The 24,375-nt window shown below is 30.2% G+C and overlaps 1 protein-coding gene across 8 annotated transcripts in view; it reads right to left on the bottom strand.

Moving 5' to 3' along the window:
• Positions 1-540: 540 nt before the first annotated feature.
• The window catches only part of LOC145291482 (uncharacterized), an 848,143-nt gene continuing 824,308 nt past the window's right edge, over positions 541-24,375 (bottom strand). For 6 of the 8 annotated variants that reach the window (XM_080137367.1, XM_080137394.1, XM_080137385.1 and 3 more), the window contains 5 exons: positions 23,548-23,696; positions 21,620-21,820; positions 17,054-17,386; positions 3,627-3,796; positions 541-1,789 (listed from right to left, as the gene is read on the bottom strand). In XM_080137367.1, the coding sequence (XP_079993493.1) occupies positions 1,697-1,789; positions 3,627-3,796; positions 17,054-17,386; positions 21,620-21,820; positions 23,548-23,696 (946 nt within the window). In that variant the 3' untranslated portion in view covers positions 541-1,696. Of the gene's footprint in view, positions 1,790-3,626; positions 3,797-16,767; positions 16,939-17,053; positions 17,387-21,619; positions 21,821-23,547; positions 23,697-24,375 lie in introns of all 8 variants that reach the window. The other 2 variants (XM_080137412.1, XM_080137431.1) reach the window with 1 other exon arrangement.

The raw sequence follows: 24,375 nt of genomic DNA, 5'->3' as shown, positions 1-24,375 counted from the left end.
CATTGCTGGAATAAATCATCTTGCTTTGTATATAGACAGCAACAGATGTTAAATTGCCAGCAAGGGGTAATAATGGGGGCCAGCAGAATCCAACCATTTCTGATACATCTTAAAAAGGTTTCCTTTGTTATCATTTGACAATCATACTGTGTGGCAAGGAATACATAAGAAAACCTATTAAAAAAAAAAAACTCAGATCAAAAGATATAATTAACATTCATCCTATTTCTGAAAAGAGTACAAATGGACAAATTTTGTAAAGAGTATCTCCATCTTAAAGTTAAATATCTACATCTTTCACATAACTAAATTAAATACTAACAAGAAAATGCCATTACCTACTTTACTCCTTCCATCATCTCAACTTCATTATTATACTTGGAATTGAGAGGCAAAGATGAAGACAGAAATAAGCAGTTTTTTTATGAACTAAAAGAACATACTCTCCAAAAGTTCCTCCCACCGATCATCATCATTCGGAACAAAAGATATTTATTTCAAATTTAACGGACAAAATAAAGAATAAAAAAATCCAACATATATAAATCTCAAGATTAAATAAAACAGATTAACCGCAGAGACATTTACTCCCAGCACTCACGCTAACAAATGAAAAAAAAAAAAATCTCCCTAATTCTTCAAATCACACCATTCATCAGATCTACATACATAAATTAAGGTTGGATCAGTGGGCCCACATTATGTCTGTGTGTATTCATATTAAATACATATATACACACATTTGAGTTTGTGTGTATATATGTATATGTATTCATGTATGTGTGTGGTCAATGAGGGTGATGGATAGACAACATTTGACAATGGAAGCTGCATTTCCTAAATCTGGATACAACTGATATCATCAAGAAAACATTCAGAAACGATCCCCAACAATCTCCCTAAAAATATTAACTTTTTCATTTCTTCTTTCCTTTCTTTCTCTCCAATTTATCATTGGCATCCTCTGTGTTTTTTTTTTGTTTTTTTTTTTTTGCTTTCACTTTCTTTTGTAGGAGTACGTTTCCAATTCATCAAGATAGGGGAGGTAGCACGCATAATTGGGAGAGATATTGGGATTCCTTTTTGTTCTAGTTTTTACCTTAAAGCAGCAACATGTGACTCCCTCCAATATAACAAATGACAGTGATTGACCACACACACACACACATATATATATATATGACTGCAGATGAAAGAAACCATTCTAATAAATCATCACAATAGATTAAATTGTTTTTCTTTATAAAAAGGCACAGGCAAAAAGTGACTGGCACTGATTGATGTTAATGGCTTGTTGTCACATGACATCATTTAGATGGGGGAAGGAGGAGGAGTGGGAGGAGTCCACAACCTTGGTTATACATTTGGTAGGCTTAAGAACAAGGTGGTCACAGCCTGTCGGTAGTGGTCAAAAAATAATTTTTTCTGTTGAGTGGTAGGGGATTGAGCGGTATTATTGGTAAGACTTACTAATTTATTCGCACACCCACACACCATAATTCAAGACAGATGATAAGTTGATGGATGGTTCATTTGGTAATTCAGTATTAATTTTGTAGTAATAGTAGTAAAAGTAGTAGTGGTTGTTCCCCATTCGCTGACCAGCAGTGTAAAGTTAAAGAATCCCCCTCTGCTCCCCTCTCCTCCACCTCCCCCTGTTTAGAGATTGTTTGCATGTTATGAATCTGTTATTGTTTTAATGAGGCATGTGGCCAGCTGCTCCATATCGTTCACGTTCCATGGCTAACTGCCGTTGCATAGCTTCTTGGTGTGCTGCCTGTGCCGAGATCTAAAATAAGAACCAAACAAAAAAAAAAAAATCAATTTCATTATTTTAGACTGAGTTCAATTTTTATTGAAGAAAACAATTAGCATCATACATACTCCCAGAATTGCAAATTAAGATAAACAAATAATGAAACAAAATTTGAATTGTATCAACAGATTCCTGACATCAGACCTACATACCATTACATGTGAAAAATCAATGTTTGATTTACAAAAATTTTCAAACCATGGATTTATTAGAATGCAATAATTTTAACCATTCTGTCATACTCACTGACCAAGTTAATTTTGGGAACAAAATACACAGGTATCCCTATTTGAGTTTTAAGATGTACACCTGGCCAATTTCATGTCCAGTTTAAGTTTACTTGTGTGCATGCTTATAAAACGAATTTATAGAAAACAAATTTGAGTTTTGGAAATATTTTTCTTTTTTATATATAGTATCAAACAAACTAAATACAGGGTTGGCCCATATGTCACTTTACAGTTTGAAAATGAAACAGCTTGTTCTTAAATGATTGTATTAAATTCTTTTTTATTTCATGACATTAGAGTGTAAAAATTTGTTCTGACTTAATTACGAAAGATAATGTCCCTTAAGTAATCTCCATTTTTAGCTTCGCAAAGTTGCTCTTTCGAAGCTATTTTCCATGATAGTTCTTAACATCAGAGGTTGTAGGGAACGCATTTCCTGTTGTATGTTTGTCATAAGTTCTTGGATGGTTTGCATACACTTTGTCTTTAAAATATCCCCAAAGCCAAAAGTCTGGTGCTGTCAAATCAGGTAAACTTGGAGGCCATTCAAAATCGGAATTTCGAGAGATTTTTTGATCCTGAAACATCAGTTAACAACGACATTATGGGTCTAATTGTATGTGCATTTGCTCCATCTTGTTACCGTCAATACCCTGACATGTTTGTTAACTGAAGTTGAACAAAATTCACTAGTTATATCTCTTAGCAGTTACAGTCACAGCATTTTCATTCGCATCTTCAAAGAAGAACGGCCCAATAACCCTTTCAGAGGTTACTCAACACCATACTGTGATTTTAACTGGGTGCATTGGCTCACATGAACTTGGCATGGATTTTCGGTGCCCCAGAATCTGGTATTCTGCTTACTGAAATACCCATTCAAATTGAAATGAGCCTCATCTCCCATGATCAACTTGTGAATAAACTCACTTCATTTCTTGCAGTTTCCTAAAACTTAACAGCATAATTTAGTCATTTCTGAAAGTCTGGTGGTTGTAAAGATTGCACTAATTGAATTCATGTGCAAGTCTCTTTGAATGTGCTGTAGAGAACTCTGTGAGATTGCAAGTTCTTGAGAAAGCCTTTGAGTGAATGTGGTCAAGTTCTCTTCAATGCTACACCTCACCTTGTCCATGTCTAGACCTGTCATTTACAGAACCCTGCCCTTGAAAAAGTTCCGAAGTTCATTATTGCAGGCCTACTAGGACGATATTGAACATTGAAATGACGCATATAAGATCTTTGTGTTGCAACAATTGACTGTCTATTTTCAAAGTAAAATTCAATTATCTTCACTCGTTCTTTTGTAAACTTATCCATACCAAAAATTTCCAAAGATTCTATTTTATAATTCTGAAAAGAAAAATTAAAATATATTAATAGAAAAAAAGTTAATTGTTAAAATGTAAAGTGACTTATGGGTTGCCTGTATTGATGACAAACATCAGCCAATTATATAACTGCATCCTTTCAAACAAATTCAAAGTCTCCCACATGCTTGTCATATTTGCTCACCTTGAAGTCTATAAAGATCCATTTTTACTTAACTCTCCCTCTCTCATAATCATTTGGCTACTTACCTGATGTGCTAAGGCTTGATCACCATATGCCCTGATCAAATCAGGGTGGAGATACTCCCGATCTCGATTAGCCAATAGAGGGTGGGAGGGATATGAATGCGGCAACCCTGTTAAATGGTGCCCGCTAGGATTTGTAGAACCTGGAGTTACACCAGACATTGGATCAGCTCCTGAAACACAAAAACAAATCGAAGCATGGAAAACACTTTACAAGAAAAAACATTCTCCAAAAACAAAAACTTTTGTTTTGCTTTTTTTTTTTTAAAGCATAAGATAAAATGTGCTTATAAAATAGATAGTTAACAATTTTATTGAATTCTATTAAGTAAGAATTAAGTATTTTTAGAGGGAGGGAAATTATATAGGGTTAGGATAAGCCCCTTTATTTATTACTATATATATATATATATATATATATATATATATATATATATATATATATATATATATATATAAAGTGGGTACTGTTTTATAATCGTTCACTATGCAGAAGGAGACAACTTGTTTACTTAGAGATTTGTTAATTTTTTCATCTCAGAATTTAGGATACTAGATGCAGCGATATTTTTTTTATTTAATTCAAACATTAAAAAAAGAAAGCAGCAATAAATTTTTTTTTTAATGTAACACAGTTGATAACGTTAATAATAAACGTAGTCTTTACACAACTATTATTAAGAGAAAACCAATAATATTTTCATAAGATGAAAACATTTAAAAAAGAAGCTGCAGCAACTATTTATAAAAAGTAAATGTTATGGTACGGTTTTTTAAAAATTAGTCTTTAACATTAAAAAATACAAAGAACGAAACTCTTTAATAGAACAAAGATGAAACGTAAAGCTGTGGTGACCTTCTTTTTTTTTTTTACTGTAACAAAGCTTATAATATCATCAACACAACATCTAGTTTAACATAATAAAAAAATAAAAATGTGACGATAGTTGTAGAGCATATAAAATAAATCGTAGTTTTGTTTAAAAAACATTACAATTCCTCTACAACTATCGTCACATTTCCATTTTTTTAATGTTAAAAACTACATGATGGTGTTATTAATATTATAAGCTTTGTTACAGTAAAAACAAAAATCGCTGCAGCTGTGAAAATTTCATTCTTATTTTATCAAAAAGTTTATTCTTTGTATTTTTAAGGTTAAAGACTTTTTTTTTTTTTAAACCTTACCATAATCTTTACTTCTTAATTAAAAAAATAATTAAATAAAAGAAAAGTTGCCTCAGTTATTTTTTTTAAAAAACGTTTTCATCTAATGAAAATATTGGTTTTCTCTTAATAGCATTGCAAGCGTATGTTGTATTTTCGTGGACATCGGCAATATTACATACTTAATGTGCTTCAACAAGTCATATCTTTTTTATTTGTTGATCAATTTTTAAAAGAATTACACTGATGAAAATAGAATAGAATAAGCATTCCAATAATGTTAATTTATTTTTCTTTTATGTGTTCAATATTTTTATACTCCAAGTTAAAATAAAAAAAAAAAACAGTAAAAAACTATGACAGCAAAAAGGGAAACAGTTTTTTCAATGTTTACATTTCATACGTTACGTTTGGATACATATGCGCGGGGTTAAATTTGATTGGACATGGCTGAAATTTTACAGGCTATATAAACAAAGAAGTCCATCTCTACTAGTGTTTGATTTTTATTTTTACGACCACAGGAAGCAAAGTTGCGACCAAACAAAGTTGACAAAGAATATTTCAAAATTGATAAGATAAATCGGTATACATCATCCATTTTCATTGATAGTTTTCAGAATTATTTTCATGTATAATATGTAAATATTTGATAATTATTGTGCGGAAATTTCTTTAAAATGTTATCTTTTATAGAAATTGAAATCATTTAAAGGGAAACAATGACAGGGATGGTCAGTGATGCGCTAACCATCGCTGTCAGCGTATTAACGAGTTTGTATTCTCTTAAATGAGGGAAGAGAGGGTGTTTTGTTAACTATTCTGTACTTTCATCTAACAATTAAATAAAATATATCGTTGAACTTGAATTTATTTGTAACTCATTGTCAAGACCATTTTTTCAAATCTGTAAAACAAACCATTTTTTTTTGTTTTTTTTGTAACTGAAGATATCTAAATATTAATAATAATAATTAGGTGGTTCGATAAAAAATTTCATTGTGATGCATTTTGTAAATTTTTACCTTGTTTTCACCTTAACATTTTTCTTTAAAATGATTATCTTTTAAGATTTTCGGGTATGCTGAAAACGAATATCACATTTAAATTTTCCGCAAATAAGTAGCTTTCCGGATATTAAGCAATGTCATTTCTTATGTTATGGCTGGTGGCTATCTTGGTACGTGTGTTTGCGCATAGTTTCTTGGGGTTATATTTGCGCACTTTGCGTACTAAAATGGCCACCAGCGATAACATAAGAAATGACATTGCTTAATATCCGGAAAACTATTTATTTGCAGAAAATTTAAATGCGACATTTGTTTTCAGCATACCCTAAAACCAATAGAAGTAATCATTTTAAATGTTAAGGTGGAAGCAAGGTAAAAAATTACAATTTCTTTGTTTACATAGTTGAATTTTCAGTAAAACAACAGAATAGAAATGAAAAAAATTACCATCAACTAGTGAATATACAGTTGTTGCTCATCAGGATTCCTGGTATCCTGGTACTGTGAATGCTACATCAAGGATTCATGTAGAGTACGATTTATGGTTGCATCTCAGAAAATAGGGGTATATTTTGGGCCAGATAGAGAGGATTTACAAAATTGAGAATTCGACTGGTCCCAAAATGCATAAGTTCTGGTCGACTATGGGAATTTCCATCTTTTACAGAAATCCAAAATCCATATGAAAAATTTTCTTCGATTTATTTCTGAGATTAATTCATATCTACTCAATTTTTTTTTCTTTGAAGGGAGTAGTAAATACCAACCATGTATGCTATTTAGGCATTCAATGGCTACACCCAGATTAAGCTCTCCTTTGGTGAGAAGGCAGGAAAATGCTTGCTCTCAATAAAGCTATTTAAATATCACTATAATACTTAGTTTTGTTCATGAATAGACACCCACTTTATGATACCATGCGCCAGTTTAAAGAAAATTGAAATTTGTAGATTTGAATTTATAATTCATGGCTTATGGTTAAAAAGATACATCAAATTTGACTGCATAATCAAAAAGAGAACAACTTTACATGAGAGTGCCAAGTTTCATGAGAATAGCTTGAAAAATAAATAAATGGTGGCGAAATTACCGAATTTCTTGAAATGTTGAGGGACATAATTTAGCCCATTTTTTCTAAAGAAAAATGTCCACGGAAAAGCCTAAATTTTGGCACTTAAAATTCTCATAATTTTTTAACTACTGAGGGTATTTGCATAATTCAAATGATATTAAGCATCTTTTACACAGCTCTTTTCATGCAAGTTGATAAAATAACAATAATCTAAAAAGAAAAATATCAACTTGTAATGCTACTCTTAATAGGCGCATACAGACTACATTTTGTATTATTACTGTTATTAACTTTGTTACATCAAAAAAATTTGTCGCAGCTTTCTTTTTTTGAATGTTTTGATTTAATAAAAAATATTGCTGCATCAAGTGTCTTAAATTATCAGATGAAAAAAATGAATTTCTTAGTAAAAGAGAGTTGTCTCCCTCTGCACAATGACAAATTGTAAAACAGCACCTATAAAGTGATCCAGTCTCTACCAAACTATTCTATTAAATTTTTGTGCACAGACTTGAAATTTGATAGTCGGAGATTTGGTTTTCAGTCGGTAAAAATAACTGCTAATAGGTCTAACTTGAACAAAAAAAAAAAATGGATTTAGCAGGCGCGAAGTCATCTGAAAATGTACTTCTACACAAATATACATTTATATCTTTTATGATGTTATTTTTTATAAGTTTTTTTATGCATTAGGACATGGCTCAGAGAATAATGAATAAAACTGGAGAGCTATAGGTTTTGGTTTCGATTCTAGCTGATGGCACCCAAGTTTTATTTTTTTTTACTTTTGAAATCACTACTATATATTGGATGTAATATAATATTCAATAGAGAATTAACTCTATAATAATAAGTATGAAATCTGCACAAACTAAAATATATTTAAGCATATTTTACGATTGGGCTACACTGAGGATTTGCTACTATACATTGAGTACAATATAATAATCAATAAAGAATTGGCTCTAAAATAAATTGCATAACTTAAAATATCATATTTAAGTGTATGCTACAACTAATGCTATGCAGCATAATCATGTTGACACATCGGTTCTCGCCAGATCACCAAAGTTAAGCAACATTGAGCCTGGCTAGTATCAGATGGGTGACCATTTGGGAATTCTAGGTGCTGCATGTGCTCTTCGCTCATCTCGGCATTGTTTCCAGTCGTCCTGTATCTCCACTTGCCACTGGTATGCAATAATGTTGACTCAGGACTTGCCACACAAATTTACTGCACAGGCACCCTTACAGTGGGTATCCATAGTCTGTCAAGACTGGAGGAAGCCACAATGACAACAACTAATGCTAGGTGGCCTGTTAGGATACGTATATTCTTAAAATCATCCAAAAATAATTTATCTGAAGGAAAAAAATAAAATAAAAATAATATGAAAATGCCAGTCACTCCCACCACTTTGATAAGTTAGTTTTTTTATTATAGTGTTCATATTATAAACTTAATTCCAAAACATTTATAACAGGTAATTTTCTTCTGTGATAGTAGTACCTTGTCTCATCTCGAGCACTGTATCAAAGACAAGTCGAAAAATATCTAGTTATATATATATATATATATATATATATATATATATGCATGTAGCAAACCTTCTTTTAGATATGCTTTGTTGTATTATACCAAAATGAATTTTCTTTTCTCTCAATAGGATTTCATATTGTCTCATAAGTACTAATTTTTATACCGATAGAATAAATGAGATTTCAATTTTAATGTTCTTTATTTCCATTTGTCCTAATATTTCATTAGTCATCTCCAAAGAATTATGTTAATAATGATAAATAATAATACTCATTCAATGGCCTCTGTTCAATCACCACTTGTACAGGTGACTGCATGTGTAATCGTAATAAAAGGGTTGTGCAATACCAACCACAACTCTCCTGAATTGGTAATGTTTGATGCAAGCGGCAAGGATAAAATCTAGCACCACTGGATACAATGCTGATATAAATGGAGAACACATACAGCATATAATATTCCCAAATGGTCAACCAGTTTAGTACTGACCAGGTTGAACTTCACTTTGGTGATATAATAGGAACCACTGTGTCTATGTGATTATAATGTGTTCTACTCAATTAACTGCCAACTACAGAAAGATGATGCTGTTAGATGTATGTAAATAACACGTTATATATATTTACACATGTAAATATACACATTTTAATGAAACCTCGACAACAGGTATGTATGTATATTTACATTTACATTGACTGTGCATACAACTTTCAACCTGAAAGCTAAATGCAAAATAACAAAATGCATTCATAGCCCCTTTATTGTACAGCCTCTCTCTAATATTATTTAAAGTTTGGTCTTTAGGTCACTCGCATAAATAGAAATGTCCGATACTCATTTTGCATTATTTTCATTATATATTTTCATTATATATAAACAAAGAAAAATTGCCTATATTTTCGTCATGTTTTTTTTTTAATCCAAATATAATGCTGAGTATTTCTTCGTCCATGTTTACATATATTATTTTAAAACTTACAATGCACTGCCCCCTTAGATCCTAATATTACACCAGGTACTCATGCTCCTAAGTCATGATCCTCAAATGTTGCTTTTTTTTTTATTTCAAATAATAATAAAAAAGAACTAAGCCACAACAGAAGAAACATCAGATTTGTTATATATTTTTAATTTTTAACATGGAGCAATGTATAAAATGATGTTTAAATCAATACCATTTCATTGATTTTTATAACACTATTTCTTTTCTGATTATGAACTAAACATTATACACACACACACAAGACGTTCCTCCATCCAACTCTCTTACAATGGAAAGAGAATCTGCTTTATCTTTAAAAACCTTGAATCAATGCTAACACATTGATTAAGTAGTAACAGCTTTACACAAATAGCAAATAACTGGATCAATTTCTTGTTAAACAAATAATCAACTTGCCTTTATCGTAGTCTTGTTTAAACAATATAAATATGAAATATAAACAATGTTGACAATAAAAAAGAATTGATGATATGCAAAACTTTTACATGTATGAAGTTTTGGTTTCAGCAATTAGGGTGAATGAATAAAAAAAATAAAAAAAGACTGTAAAAACTATTTTGATCATAAAAAGTAACATTTCAACATGCATTCTAGACTCTCAAAGCCTGGGTTGAGATTAAAATTGAAAAAATAAGAATTAGACAATATTCTGATTAATTGAAAATATTTGTTTTTCAGGTTTTCAAAGATTTGATCTGTTCCATGCTATTTAAAAGTGATGCATTATTAATTAAATAATTTAAATAATGTTATATCTCTCATCAAAATTCAAATACACCTAGATCAAACCCTTAACATATCTTCCTCTTTACAATATTTCAAAATTTATTTTTTTATAATAATTCATATCCAAATTGAATCATAATACAAGCACTTTGGAATGGAAGCTATCCATAACTGATGTTGACATTTTCGATTTCTGTTATATCGTTGATATTTTTGCACTCTACTTGTTAATGGATAATTAGACTTTTAGCTCACCTTCTTTGTGAATTCTATGCACAATGCTTTAAGCAACTTGCAACACTAATTGTGGAAGTAGTATGGTGTTACAGGTGCAGACTGTGGGCTCAGCGTGCCAAGTTCAAGTTTTGTTTCAGCTACTACATTAGTTTCATTAACATTCTTGGCAGAGATATGAATTCATACATTTTTTCCTCCAACTATGGATTAAATAGTAAAGTATATATTGGTTGGGCAATCAGTCTAAGGGAAGGAAAATGACACCAGTCTTTGTGTTTATTCTGACATTGTTTCCACTCCTCCTGTACTTCCACTTGCCACTATAATTTAATAATACTAATTCAGAAAGGATTTGGTTGGGGATTGCATAATCCTTTCTTCATTATAGCAGGCAGCCTTACATTATTGTTTGAAACTGGAAGGAAGTTCTTTTTTTATGTCGATTAAATAAAAAATGTCACTTGATAACTAAAATAGATTTTAGGAATAGATCAAATCTTTTTAAACAATTGATGATAAAGAAATTTTACAACTAAAATAAAATTTAAAAGGAAAAATATTGTAAATAAAGGTATAAAAAACAATGCCAATCTATTTTCATTTAAACAATTTAGCATTACAATAAGTGGGGAAAAAAAAAAGAAAAATTAATTGTATATTTTGTGTGGTGAGAATTCAAGTTATAGCAGCTAAACAATTATAAGAACAAAAAAAATAGATTTATGAAAAAGGAAAACATCTTAAAAAGCATTTGGATAGAAAGAGAATCATCAGCAGAGTACATAATGGTCAAACCAAAAAGTGTCAAAAATTGAATGTAAAATTATGTCTGAAAGAATTATAGCATTTAGCTATAGAGATGAAAGTTTGTTTTTGGTCAATTCAAGCTGGATAAATTGGTTGAAGAGCTGTGATGTTGAAAACCGAAAACACTTTGTGACACGAAGATAACATTACTGAGGCCTCATATTGATACATGCAAATGTTATGAATCGATCGAGCAGAGTTAATAATAATCATCATCATCATCATAATAATAATGCATATTAAATGACAACTGAAATTATAATTTGAAGACAAAAGTATCAAAATAAATATAATTATTGAGAGAAGAGAGAAAAAAGATGTTTTGTGGTATGGACACACAACCACCTGCAGCTTTTAAATAAAAACCTCTAAACTTAATGAAAACCCTCAAAAATATATAAACCTTTTATCAGTTTTTAAAAAATGCAACATGCATGGCAATACATAAAGCAGTTGAAAATAAATATTATCACCCCTCCTCCCCATACATCAGTGTTAGGCATAAAATAAGCTGAGGTAATCTAATACTAAAGATTTCCGTTTATTAAGATTGTTAAGATGTAATAACATTTGTTAAAATCATCACCTTATATTTTGTGGATTGCATACGAATGTATGTTTGAGACTTAATGAGAAACATTGTCTCAAGGAAAGAAAACTACTTAATAATGAAGTGTGGGTGGGAGTTGTCATGCTGTCTGGGAATAATTATTATATGAAGGCTCCTTGAGAGAACAAAGAAACACAAAAGAGCATGGCAACCATTTTAATGCCTCCTAAACAAAAGTATCCCCAAAATTAAGGGCAATAGAAGTTTACATCTATTTTAAAAAATAAAAGGGCCTAAATAACACACACACACACATTATATATAAAATTAATGCATCAGGTTATGCCAGGACTAAGGATTTGAATATAGTGTTAATTTGGTCAAATCTTGAAAAAGAAAGTTAGTCATAAAGAAAATGTGCCAAACCCCAACAGCATATATGCTTGTAGGGAGAGAGGGCTGCATTTATCAAATGATGATGAGTGTTGATATTCTTTTCTTTTTTTTTTTTTGTTAGACTTTGAGCATGTTAGCTTAGTTGGTAATTCACTCACAATTTTATGGTGCCAGCATTTAATTTATTAAAAAAAAATTATATAAAAATATATTTAAATGCAAAATTCAGACGAGACAGCCAAAAAATTGGTATTTAATTAAAAAAAAAATGCATTAAAAAAATAACAAATTAAAACAAGTTATTAAATTTAAAACTGTCTCCTTTGTAAATAAATTTGTGAACCATTTTTAAAACTGACCTTCAAACTGAATTAGGTATTTGAGGAAAACTAGGAAGGCTAAAATTTTATTTAAAAAAAAAACAAAACAAACTACAGCAAAAATAAAACTATATATATTATAAACTGCCTTTTTATGAAGAAACATCAAAAGAGTTTAATAAAATGTTTTAAATTTAAAATAAAAGAAATACTTAAATGTATTTCTGGATAGCCATTTTTTCTTTGAAACAAAATATGTCAAATAAATTATGTAAAATTAATGTATTTTTAATTTGAAATTATTCAGCAAGCATGCTAATTATTTTTAATGTCACTTAAACATTTCTATTTCATTTTTTAAATTATTATTAAATAATTTTTTGAAAACTTGAGGTGAAAATAGCAATTTTAAAACACATTTCGTCTATTATTTAATTTAAAAATGTTTAACTCTTATTCATATAAAGGCAATTTAAAAACTTTATACTATTAAAAAAAAATTTCCAAGAAAAAATAGGGATTATTCGGTGAGATAAGAGAAATGTTTATACCCTAACCTCCAAAAGGTTAAGCATAAATTTTATAATTTATACTAAATTGTTTAAATTTAACAGAAAGTGTAATACAATGTGAAATTTCTGAACAGCGTAATTAGTCAACTGCAAAATGCTACACAAATAAAGAAATGTTCACTTGAAATTTTAATATTTAGCTATGAAAAAACAAAAGAAAAGCCTTAACCATTTGAGGAAGATTGTTTTAATATCTATTCCTAATTTATGAAAGAAAAAAAAGTAAGAGGGGTAAAAAGTTATTCTTTTAAATATTTGCCTTCTAGAAATTGTGAAGTTTGCATGTGTGAAATATACGGAAAAACTACAAGAATAAAACAAAAATAAGTTAAAAAAATAATAGATTGAAAAAAATTATTATCTGATAAATTCCCATATTTATTATTTTATAGAGAAGTTATTTTCATAGGAAAGATCTAAAAATATGCAATAATCTGTTAAACCTTCCGAACAAAAATCACTGAGAAATATGAACCACTCATTTGTTGCCTATTAATAAAATCAAAAGATATATATATATATATATATATATATACATACAATACTATATGAAGTCTAAGTTAATAGCTATGTGATGCCTATGAGTTTCAAAATATTGAGGAATTATTTAAAAAGTCCGCCTGATGACGAAAATTTCAGTATTGTACCTTTCTGAGTCAAATGATTATTGCGGTTACCATTTGACTAAGAAGAACACAAGGCTGAAACGTGTTCTCTTTATGTTGGTTGCTCATTTGAATGTTGCATAGTATTGCCAAGGATATACATCACTCTTATACTCATAATTGAGCCTCTCTATTTATTTCTCCTAAACTATAAAGTAATATCTGCTAAAAAATACAGAAATTAGAACAAACAACATACAACACACACACACACAATGGACATCCTAATTCTATACAAAAACAATAGCAAGAAAGATAAAGATATGCACTGACACACGCGCCGCGCAAGTACAGAGAGCGAAGAGTGCAACACAAACAAAACTGTAGCAGATTAGCAAAAGACTAATAACATATACAGAGATAAGATATTAAAAAGAAAAAAACAAAACATTTGAAATATATCAAAAATGAAGAAGGACGAAAGGTATAAGCTTAAATTTCTTACAATTTGTTCAAATTTTAATATTGTTGAATATAGGGATAAATTAAAAGAAATCTTCAGGTCCATCCACACAGACAATAACGAAATGACATGAAAAAAGGGGGAAGGGTTTAGTAGAATTTTGTTATGCGAGACTTGAATACTACATAACTATAAAGATGATTTTAAAGGAATATAAAACGTAATCTAGTAAAACTTTATGAAAAAAATACGGTAATAAGATATACAAATTAAGGGAAAATCTATTGCCAAAACATTTTCTCCCATACAGTTTTTGCTTAGACTAGAATAAAAGTAAAAACAATCTCATAACACTAATAAAGACGTATCCATTCAGAAAGTCGAATGAAAAATCTAATGTAAAAATGAAAAAAAAATATAATCAAAATATTAAAGTAAACCCAATTCATAGTAATAGTGGTTCAATCATAATTGAAAAAAAAAAATTCATTTTGTCTTTAACAAAAATGTTTGCTGAAAAAGCTTTTATTTAAAAAAATAAATAAAATAAATAAATTACTCAAAATTAATAGATTATGTTTTAATCATTTAATTCTTTAAAAATATTTTTCTTGTATAGTGAAAAAAGATTTGTTTACATTAAATTTTAAAAAAAGTTGATGAAAATAAAACCTCCTTACAAAAACTAAACTCAGTTGTATTAGCAACAGAAAAAAAGATAAGCAATAACTTAACAGATCTCTTAAGGAGGACAGACCACCTGTCATACATGGCCAATAATAGAGATCAGATGTCTGCTTCTAAAAATTAGAAAATGAAAAAATAACTTTGAACGACCACTAGGGATGAGGATATTGCGAGAAGCAAGAAATAATAAATGACCAACACTTTTTTTTTTCTTTTAGAGTAATAACTTAAATGTGAGAGAAGTGTAGAATGAAAGTGTTCATTCCTTTGAAAGGAAACAGTAAAAACAAACATGAAAAACGTCAAATGAAAGACATAAAACGTAACAATAGTAATGTTAAACAATTTTCTTTTTATCAGTTGATTGTGATAAATACGTATCATTTAACAATAATTTTATATAAAATGCTGTTTTTGAAAATCTCTCCTCATATTGGAAAATTGTATGCCAGAAGATTTCAAAGACTAAATCAAGGTTGGATAGTTTTTTTTCTGATAAACTAATATATTTTAGAGAACAAATTACCCAATCAGATTAAATCAGGTTAAAAATAGTACTAATATAGAAAATGTTTCAAATAAATTGGATGAATTAAGCGCAAATGGTGTTTATTTAATAAAAAAATAATTTGATTAGTAGGTTTCTATTTATTCTGAGATCATAGATATTTTAGGGATTTACATCTTCAAATTGATTTTTTTTTACATAAAAATTTAAATGAAATTATTAAGACAAGTTTCCCAAATTTTAAACCTATTGTTAAGTAAAGTCATTTCACATCAAAAACAGCCGCACTTTTATTGAATAATGAATAATGTTCATGAACAGCAATACTAAACAAAAATATATATAAAAAAAAAATACTCTGGATGATTAAAGAAGAAAATACTGCCTTAAAATAACCAGCAGAAACTTATGTTCAAAAACTGAGAAAATCATAAACTTGTCCACAATTTGTAAAAGTTAGGCAACAAAAAACAAAATAAAGAAAATAATTCTAAATGAAAATTTCTTAAGGCAAATAATTTTAGAGAAATTCAAAGATAAACTGCGGGAAGCTCATATTGAGTTCTGGAGTCACGTTCATATTAAATTGCAGGTGTGATTAGTCTATTGTGGAAAGTGCTATTAATAATAACAGATTCATCTTTGCACATGATGGAAAGAGCATTGAAATTAAAACATAACAAAATGAACTACAGATGACAAGAGCAAAAGGATAACCAATAATAACGTAAAAATTTAGTCATATGAAAAGGGTTGGGGGGGGGGGGATTTCCAAAATCATGAAGTGGGTTTGAAGATCTGTAGAGTAAACATCAGATTTATAACAATATTTGAAACTAAGTTCATTTTAAAAGAAAATAATCTTAAAATAGTTGGCCCTTAAAAAATTCTATCTTAAATAAATGTTTGACAGAGCAAAAAAAAAAACAAAAAAAAAACAAACAAAAAAACAAAAAAAAAAACAAATACTCTTCTAAACTTAAGTGCAACATTGGAATTGCCAGCTTTATAGGATAAAGACTTAAAAACTCTCCACCTCAAACCAACTTCCTTTTATTTAAAAATAAAATAACTTTACCAATAACAAAAAAGATAAAAAAAACAGTTGATATTGTGTAATGAGGTTGCTTATATAAAATAAGGAAAAGTATTTTTATAAATTCCTAGAATTTCTCAACCACCACACGTTTCATGATAATAAACACGATAATAAATAAAGGACCTCTTTATCTCCCACCAAATAACAATAAATCCTCAAACTATAAAGATAAAGGAATTCACTGTTCTCAAATATGTATAAATGTATATATATGTATATATACCACAACTCAGGCTTTGAAGGTCAGCTGAAAAACAGCAGTAACCTTTGGTACAGTAAAAAGCAATACCAAGAGACATATGCATACAGATGTATATATATTTATTTATATTAAATATATACACATGTATATATATATTATGATCTACAATAATGAACTTACGAGAAAATTGATACACCAAATGTGAGGGATCTACCAAACTTCTATCATGCTTTGAACGTAGGTAACACTCGTTAGTTACTCTTTGCAAGTAGATGTGTTGTTCATTTGTTAGTCGTTGAGAGTAAATTTCATAAATCATTCGTCCTGTCATGTGATCGCTATGAAGAATATCTGTAACGACAATTTGAAAGTGCAGATTAATACGAGTGGGTCCACTGCAGGTGGTAGTGGTAGCGGTGACATCTGGCCACCCCACATTCGGAGGGGAAGGGGTGGGCCGGCTTACCTTGACAGATTGCTTGGAGCAAATGCTGAGATGCGGGGTTAGAAGCTGGTACATATGAGGGATGGACTGGCGTTGCGACAGGGTCCTGTTGATGCACGTGCAGGTGCGTGTGAGCATGGGCATGAGTGTGGGTGTGTGCATGGGTGGACGCTGCCGAGGCAGCAGCCGAGGCCGAAAGGCTGGCCATCTGTAGGCGGACCATTGGATCCGTACTGAGTGCCAGTCGCTCAGCCTGCAACCGCTCGGCAGACATCCTGTCCATAGCTGCTGCTGCTGATGCCGCCGTCACGTAACCCTGCTCACCCAGCAAATGAGAGATGCCAGTCGAAAAACCTGGATAAACATGCCGAGTCAATAACTACATATACAATTTTAAAAAGGAAGAGGACGGGACAAGGATATAAACAAATAATGACATGGTGTGTAGAAAAAAAATGCGTAAACAAACAAAAGTGAAATTCACAACCAGAGTCTGACTCTTCAATGTAAGAGGTTAAAAAAAATAAATAAACCAATGCACACAAAATGATTAAAACAAAAGAGATGAATTTAGTTAAAAAAAATATATTTAATTATTAAAGACATATATATGATATGATAGGTGCCCTAAATCTATTTATTAAACATGTAGAATGAATGTGGCTATTTAGCCCAGCTAAGGATCTAAATTCTCTCGTACAAGTACGCATAATGCTTTGAAAATGAAACATTGTTCTGGTCAATTCTCATATGTTTGGGTCTTCAAATGGACATACATTCATTTCCACATACTCAGTATGTAGAAGCACCATTAAGCCATAGTCAAAAACATCCATGTCTTTGCTGACTTCTAAGACAATCATTACTGTGACAGACCCTTTCACATTCATTAGAGGTAAGAATCAGTTTGAGATCCCAGATTCTGATAAATGATGCCAAACTTCTTGCGTGCATCTCTTGGGTTTCTCATGATGCAATTTCTTTCTAATAATGTCTTGCTATTTTGCTTTCACTTCTCCAACAAAGAATGATCATGAGTTAATGTCTTCTAACCATTAACATTTGCTTCCATCAATTCATTCTTTATGCCTTATTTCAAGTTTGTGTGGTGAACACTTTCCTTCAGTTAACTTTTTGTATGTAAGATGTTTTGGAATCTGATCATCACACATTCTAATCACATTCCAGTCAATCTTGATTTCACGCTAGTGAAATGATTGATTGTTGTGTTTCATGGAATGTCAACCTCTGATTGATCATTTTATGTTGAATCTGTGTACATGGTTAGACTGTTTGATAACTGCTTGATAAAAAAAAATTTTTTAATTTCTTTTTAAGTGAAATTGTCTGTAGAAGACGGGTTGTGTTGATTGGATAGTTGTTTCATTTGCATAATCATTTTATAGGTGGATTTTTTTCCTTTAGATATTTCATTTTATATTTGTGATTTATGCATCTTTATTTTGTGAGCAAGCATTATAGTTTGTTGAAGATTTCTGCAAATAATTCACACATTTCATTGATAATTATCTGTTCATAGATTTCTCTTCGGTTTCTTCTGTTGAATTATTTTTGTCTCATCTTAAAGATTTTGCATTCTAACAGGATGTATCTTATTCTTACTTGGTTTGACATAGTTGCATTTTGGTAAATTCTTCTTTCTCAGTCAGTCAATTTGGTTGACAGTTTCACAAAGTTTTGTCTTCAGTGGGTTGCCATAGATCTAGCTGAAGAGCCCAACCTATCTCAGATTTTAAATGAAAGTAATTCTTTATTCTAAATAGACAGTCATCCAAGACAAGCTTTGTCAGCCCAAAACAAACTGATTTTAAGGCACCAGTAACCAATCTTTCACCCCTTATGTTTTCTTCCAAACATTTCTACTAGAAGACAAGGAGCTGGACCTACTTGTCCTAAGTTGCTTGATATGAAAATCTTTTGGAAATATTTAAATAACTGATAAAAGATTCTCAACAATCATCCTGATAAACTTTTTGATGTTATATACGTCCAGTAATCAATCACACAAAAATGATATAAAATCTATTAAAACTATATATCCTTTTAAAATTCAAACTTAATTCATCTCTTGTGTACATTTAAATATTACGGAATACAAAACAAATAAAAAAAATTAAATGCTACATCTCAATTACATTAGTTACTTTTTTATGCTTCAATTCTTGAATTTTTTTGTACTCATTTCTGTTATATTTTCTTTCATAAATTCTTCATGGCTTTTTTAGCTAAAACTTAAAATATTATGTCATATCTTTAAAATGAAATTAGTGTCATTTTTAAGATAATGATAATTTCTAAACATCAAGTACATAGATCACATTCTAAATTTATAAAAATACAGGGTTGTTCAAGAGTCTCATTACCCTTACTAAGAAGTAACAATCTCTGAAGCACATCTTTATAAAATACCACAAAAATGGTGTTCATTTAAACCTTCTTGATGCGTGACAAGGTTAATAAATTGACACAATTGCTTATTCTATTATTTTTATTTTGTTTTACTGTTCTTAAACTGAATTAACTGAATCCAAGACGTGTTTTGTACTGGCGTTTTAACTTTGCCTCTATTGTTATACTTTGTTAGCACTAACAAAAAATATTAACCTTAATTTTTTAAACTTTGTTAGTATCTTAAAAACAATCAGTTTTTTTAAGGTCAGTGTTGTATCTAAACTCTTTAGTGTATAACATGAAAACAGATCATGAGACATTTGTGATCCAGTGTTGGTCTTGACTCTTCTAGACAAATTTTTGCTGAAGATAGGCATGAATCTATATATCTATAAAAGTGAACGTGTCTGTATCGGTCTATCTGTGTATATGTCTGTGTCTACATTTCCCTACGCAATAACTGTCAATTTTAAGTCCACAGACTCGAAATTTTATATACAGGGTACTGAGATTTGGGGAAATCGATGTGATCGGTTTTCGGACAGAAATTTGGCGATTAAGGGGTCAAAGTTTAACAATTTGACCTTTGAGAACTCTACCAAACTCCTCCGACAATTTTGCGTTTAAACACTTGAAATTTTAGATATAGGTTCCTTGGACATGGATCTAACTTAATAACTTGATTTGAGCCCAAAACAACAAATTTTAAGGTGTCATAAGAGGGGTCAAAGTTAAAACGAATTGACCGTTTTTTTTGTTATTTTTTTTTGCTCAACATACACCTCAAAATACCCTGGCAACGCCGGGCACCCATGCTAGTATATCTAAAAGTGAACGTGTGTGTGTGTGTCTACATTTCCCTACGCAATAAATGTCAATTTTAAGTCTACAGACTCGAAATTTGATATACAGGGTACTGAGATTTCGGAAAATCTATGTGATCGGTTTTTGGCCAGAAATTTGGCTGTTAAGGTGTCAAAGTTCAACGATTTGACCTTTGAGAACTCTACAAAACTCCTGACAATTTTGGGTCTAAACATTTGAAATTTTAGATATAAGTTCATTGGACATGGATCTAACTGAATAACTTGATTAGAGCCCTAAACAATAAATGTTAAGGGGTTATAATAGGGGTCAAAGTTATAAATTTGACCGGGTTTTTTTTTGCCTTTTTTTTGCTTTTTTGTTTTTTGTTTTGCTCAGCATACACCTCAAAATACCCGGGCAATGCCGGGCACCCATACTAGTAGGATATATTATCACAGTTACTGCTTTTTCTTGCCTCTTTAGCCTGGGCCAGGCATTCCCATTCAAAGTATGTAATAAAATCTTGGTTTTGGACATTAAAAGTTTGGTGTACACTAATAATTTATTGCCAATATTACAAACAGAACATACATATCAAAAAAGTATGAAGGCACCCCTTTATGAATATTTGATTGAAATCAGCATTGAACAGGATAAAAATATCTATGTTTATCCATTTAGATGTCATTATACCATTTGCAAGAATGTTCTTATATTAGTTAGGATTCACTTCTCTTGTCAATTAAAACAAAATGAAGAAATCATCTGGACCAACAAAGCAATAATGCAGATTGCCTATAACTAAAAAGGCTAAATTAACAAAATTATAAATGAATCAAATTTTTCATTTCTTTTTTTCATAGAATTAAAAAAATTAGCTTAAATAAATTTGTTGCTCAACTTGAGTATATGTTCATTTTTTTCTTCAAACAAGATATTACTACTGTAGGTGGTACCAGAATATATCAGATTTCTAAACATGAGGACTATAGAAAACAGTTATGTGACACTTTCTGATTTTTGAAATGCCTTTTGTCTCATGAATGAAATGTCTCACCATTTTCTTCTGTTTGATGCCTTAACTTCCACATCAAGAAATCCTACCTATAACTTTAATAATCTTCAATGCAAAATACATACAGAAATTTTGTTTAACACATGGGTTTCAAATCATCTTTAAAATAAAACTAGTTGAAAACTAAACGACAAAAAATATTTGTAAAAACTAATAATGTAGACATGACTATTAATCAAATTATTTAAAAACTGAAACAACTGTAATAATTTAATATTAAATTACATTTGAAGATGAAAGTTTCATTCTCTATTTAGAAAGAAAAGAAAAATTCCAAAAGATTTGTGACTTACCTAACCGTTCCAAACGTTCTCTTTCTCGCGCCAAAAGGTCATTAGCTAAACTACTGGGTGGATAAACCCCAGGTATATGAGGTGTATTAGTGCTAGAGCTGTTACCTGCAGGCTGCTGAACCAGCGGGCCAGCAGTGGCAGTGGGAGGGTAACTAAAACGTCTCATGTCAAGCCAATGAGGGGCATCCAATGTGTTTCCGCCTAAAAGAAATTAAAGGGTCAAATGATCATTTAATAAAAAAAATTAAAAAAAAAATTGTGAAATTATTCATAACATTTTGTGTAATTTCTGTCTAAAATTTAAAACTGGTCTGCACAAAACATAAGTTTCTTATTAAGAATAATAAAATTAAAATTTTTCTATGTGATCTTTTTTAAATGTTGAACGATTCTTTAATAGTCAATTTATTTTATAAAATTAAAGGAAATATTGGTCTTTAGATGTCCCCTCTAATCTATACATAACATGGAAAATATTTGTACCATAAAATTGAAATTATCTGGACATTTTAAGAAAATATTATTCAATCTTTTGGCTAATTAGTATTTTTTTTTAAAGACAATTTCTTTGTCTATATTACATTTAGTAAATATTAGGTTTTCTGATTGATAATCTGGTTTTCTTATGTTTAGGAACTAATTTCGAAATTAGTATTAAACTTCATAATCATCTTATGTTTAACATCTGTTTCACATGCTTGCAGGTTTTGGACTGCCAGAATCTTGCGTTTTAATCATGTCATAACTCTTGAAAAACATTGGATTGTGATCAACTGAAAAAATCTTCCAAATAAATGTAATGAGGCATCTAAAAATAATATTTTTAGGAAATATCTACGCTGAAGCATGGAAATGGTGAACAGAAAAGAATTGTTGATATCTTCACTATTAGATACTAGCGGAAAAATAGCATCTCATTTTGAATGATATCAGCAAAATGGTTTCTTACAAAATATAAAGTTCATACTAATTTCTTTTTGGAATAAAATTAATGAAAAAGGTTCATTAAAATGTTACATTTTATGTTAGATTTTTAAAATAAATCTTAATTTAAAAATTTTAATACTAGTAAACGAAAACATTTTAAAGATTTTTTATTCTTAATTTTTTCCATTCCAGTCTAAAAAAGAGTAAAAGAAGAGAATTAAAAAAAAAAAAAAAGGTAGTTACAAAATTACTCATGCAATATGATTAACTAAGTAAAGTAATTTCATAATTTATCTGCGTTTTAAAATGTTTTGGTTCTATTGTTAGTTCAAGAAATTGCTTATTAGCAAATATGAAGATATGTTTGCATGTCCTCTTTTATGCAATTAGATATACAAATGTGAAATTTAGTGTGATCAGTTTCCTATTTAAGTAGAAGGGTTATCTTTTAGGCAATTAGACATAGGAATACAAAATTTAGTAGGAACAATTTCTTATTTATGCATACAGAAAAATAAACCAACTTAAAAAAAATTGTTTTTATCTTTAATTTTAACAAGATTGAAAAGAGATAAATGTGTGTGCATCAGCACTAACCCTATATTTGGGTTTAACCAGCTTCCTCCAAAGGAGGGAGTTTCATGGAAGTATAAAATTCACAAACAATCCCCAGTCACATGTATATCCCTGTCAAGGAAGATGACGGCGTTACGTTTTTTTTGCAACTCTTGTAGGCAGGTGTCGGCGTCTTCCTACATACAGCACCTGGAATTCCCAAATTGGTTATCCATTTTAGTAATGATCAGGCTCAACATTGCTTAACTTCAGTGATCTGATGGGAATCGGTGTGTCAACGTGATTATGCCGTATATAGAGATAAATGACATAATTAAACTGATTCACAAAATTGAAACAAATTTGATCATTTTAAGACCCTTGATTAACTCCATAAAAATCATTCCCCCACCCCCTCCCATAAATAGAGCAAAGAATAAACTCACGTATTTTTGAACCAGGAGTACCGGGTGGTTTCATTTCCAATTCAGCTTTGAACTTTTCCCTCATCTCCATTTCACGCAATTCTCTTTCTCGCAGCTCTCTTTCCCGAGCATCACGCTCTCGTTTGTCTCGTTCCAGTTCCAACTCCAGCCTGAAATAAAAAACAAAAATTCAAATTTGAGATTTTGTTTTGAGCAAACATTCTCAAACTTCACCTTTTTTGTGAAAAAAAAAAAATCATTTGTTTACCATAGCTCTAGATTTAACTCCAAGCCCATTTCTTCAAAAGGCACATCAAGAGACTAAGGAAAAATATAATCCCAAAATGTAATGGCTCCAGGGTATCAAATACTCACCTGTACATAACACCGTAATCAAATAATTCTAAAGAAATAAAATGAAAAAATAAAATAAAATAAAGTTGAAAATAAAAATTGCAAGTTAAAAGAATTCTTTCCTTCCATGCCAAAACCTGCAACACTTCACATTTGTTTTCAATTTAAAAAAAAAATATAATATTGTGTGTGTGTATGTATATATATTTGATTTAAGTATTCTAGTGTTCACATCAATTTAAAAAATTAACTTCAAATCAAGAAGGCAAAAAGAAACTCCGCAGCAACAAATGAGCTTAAAGCTAGCTTAAAATATCCACTTTTTAGGCAACAAAGCATCTCTAATCGTAATTGTTTGTTGGTTCAGGTTATACAACGTAACATTTAGTCAATATGCTTTGACTTTATCTTAGTGATCGTCAGGAACTCATTAATCTCCACCTTTCTGGTTTATCCAATGGAGAAGTCAGCTGTAGATTGAAATGTGATGAGAAA

Source organism: Euprymna scolopes, chromosome 2 (assembly GCF_053919585.1).
Source record: "Euprymna scolopes isolate OS-2025 chromosome 2, ASM5391958v1, whole genome shotgun sequence".
Lineage (NCBI taxonomy): Eukaryota > Metazoa > Mollusca > Cephalopoda > Sepiida > Sepiolidae > Euprymna > Euprymna scolopes.
Note: the sequence above shows the minus strand (reverse complement) of the source record. Positions and strands in the feature narration are given on the sequence as shown.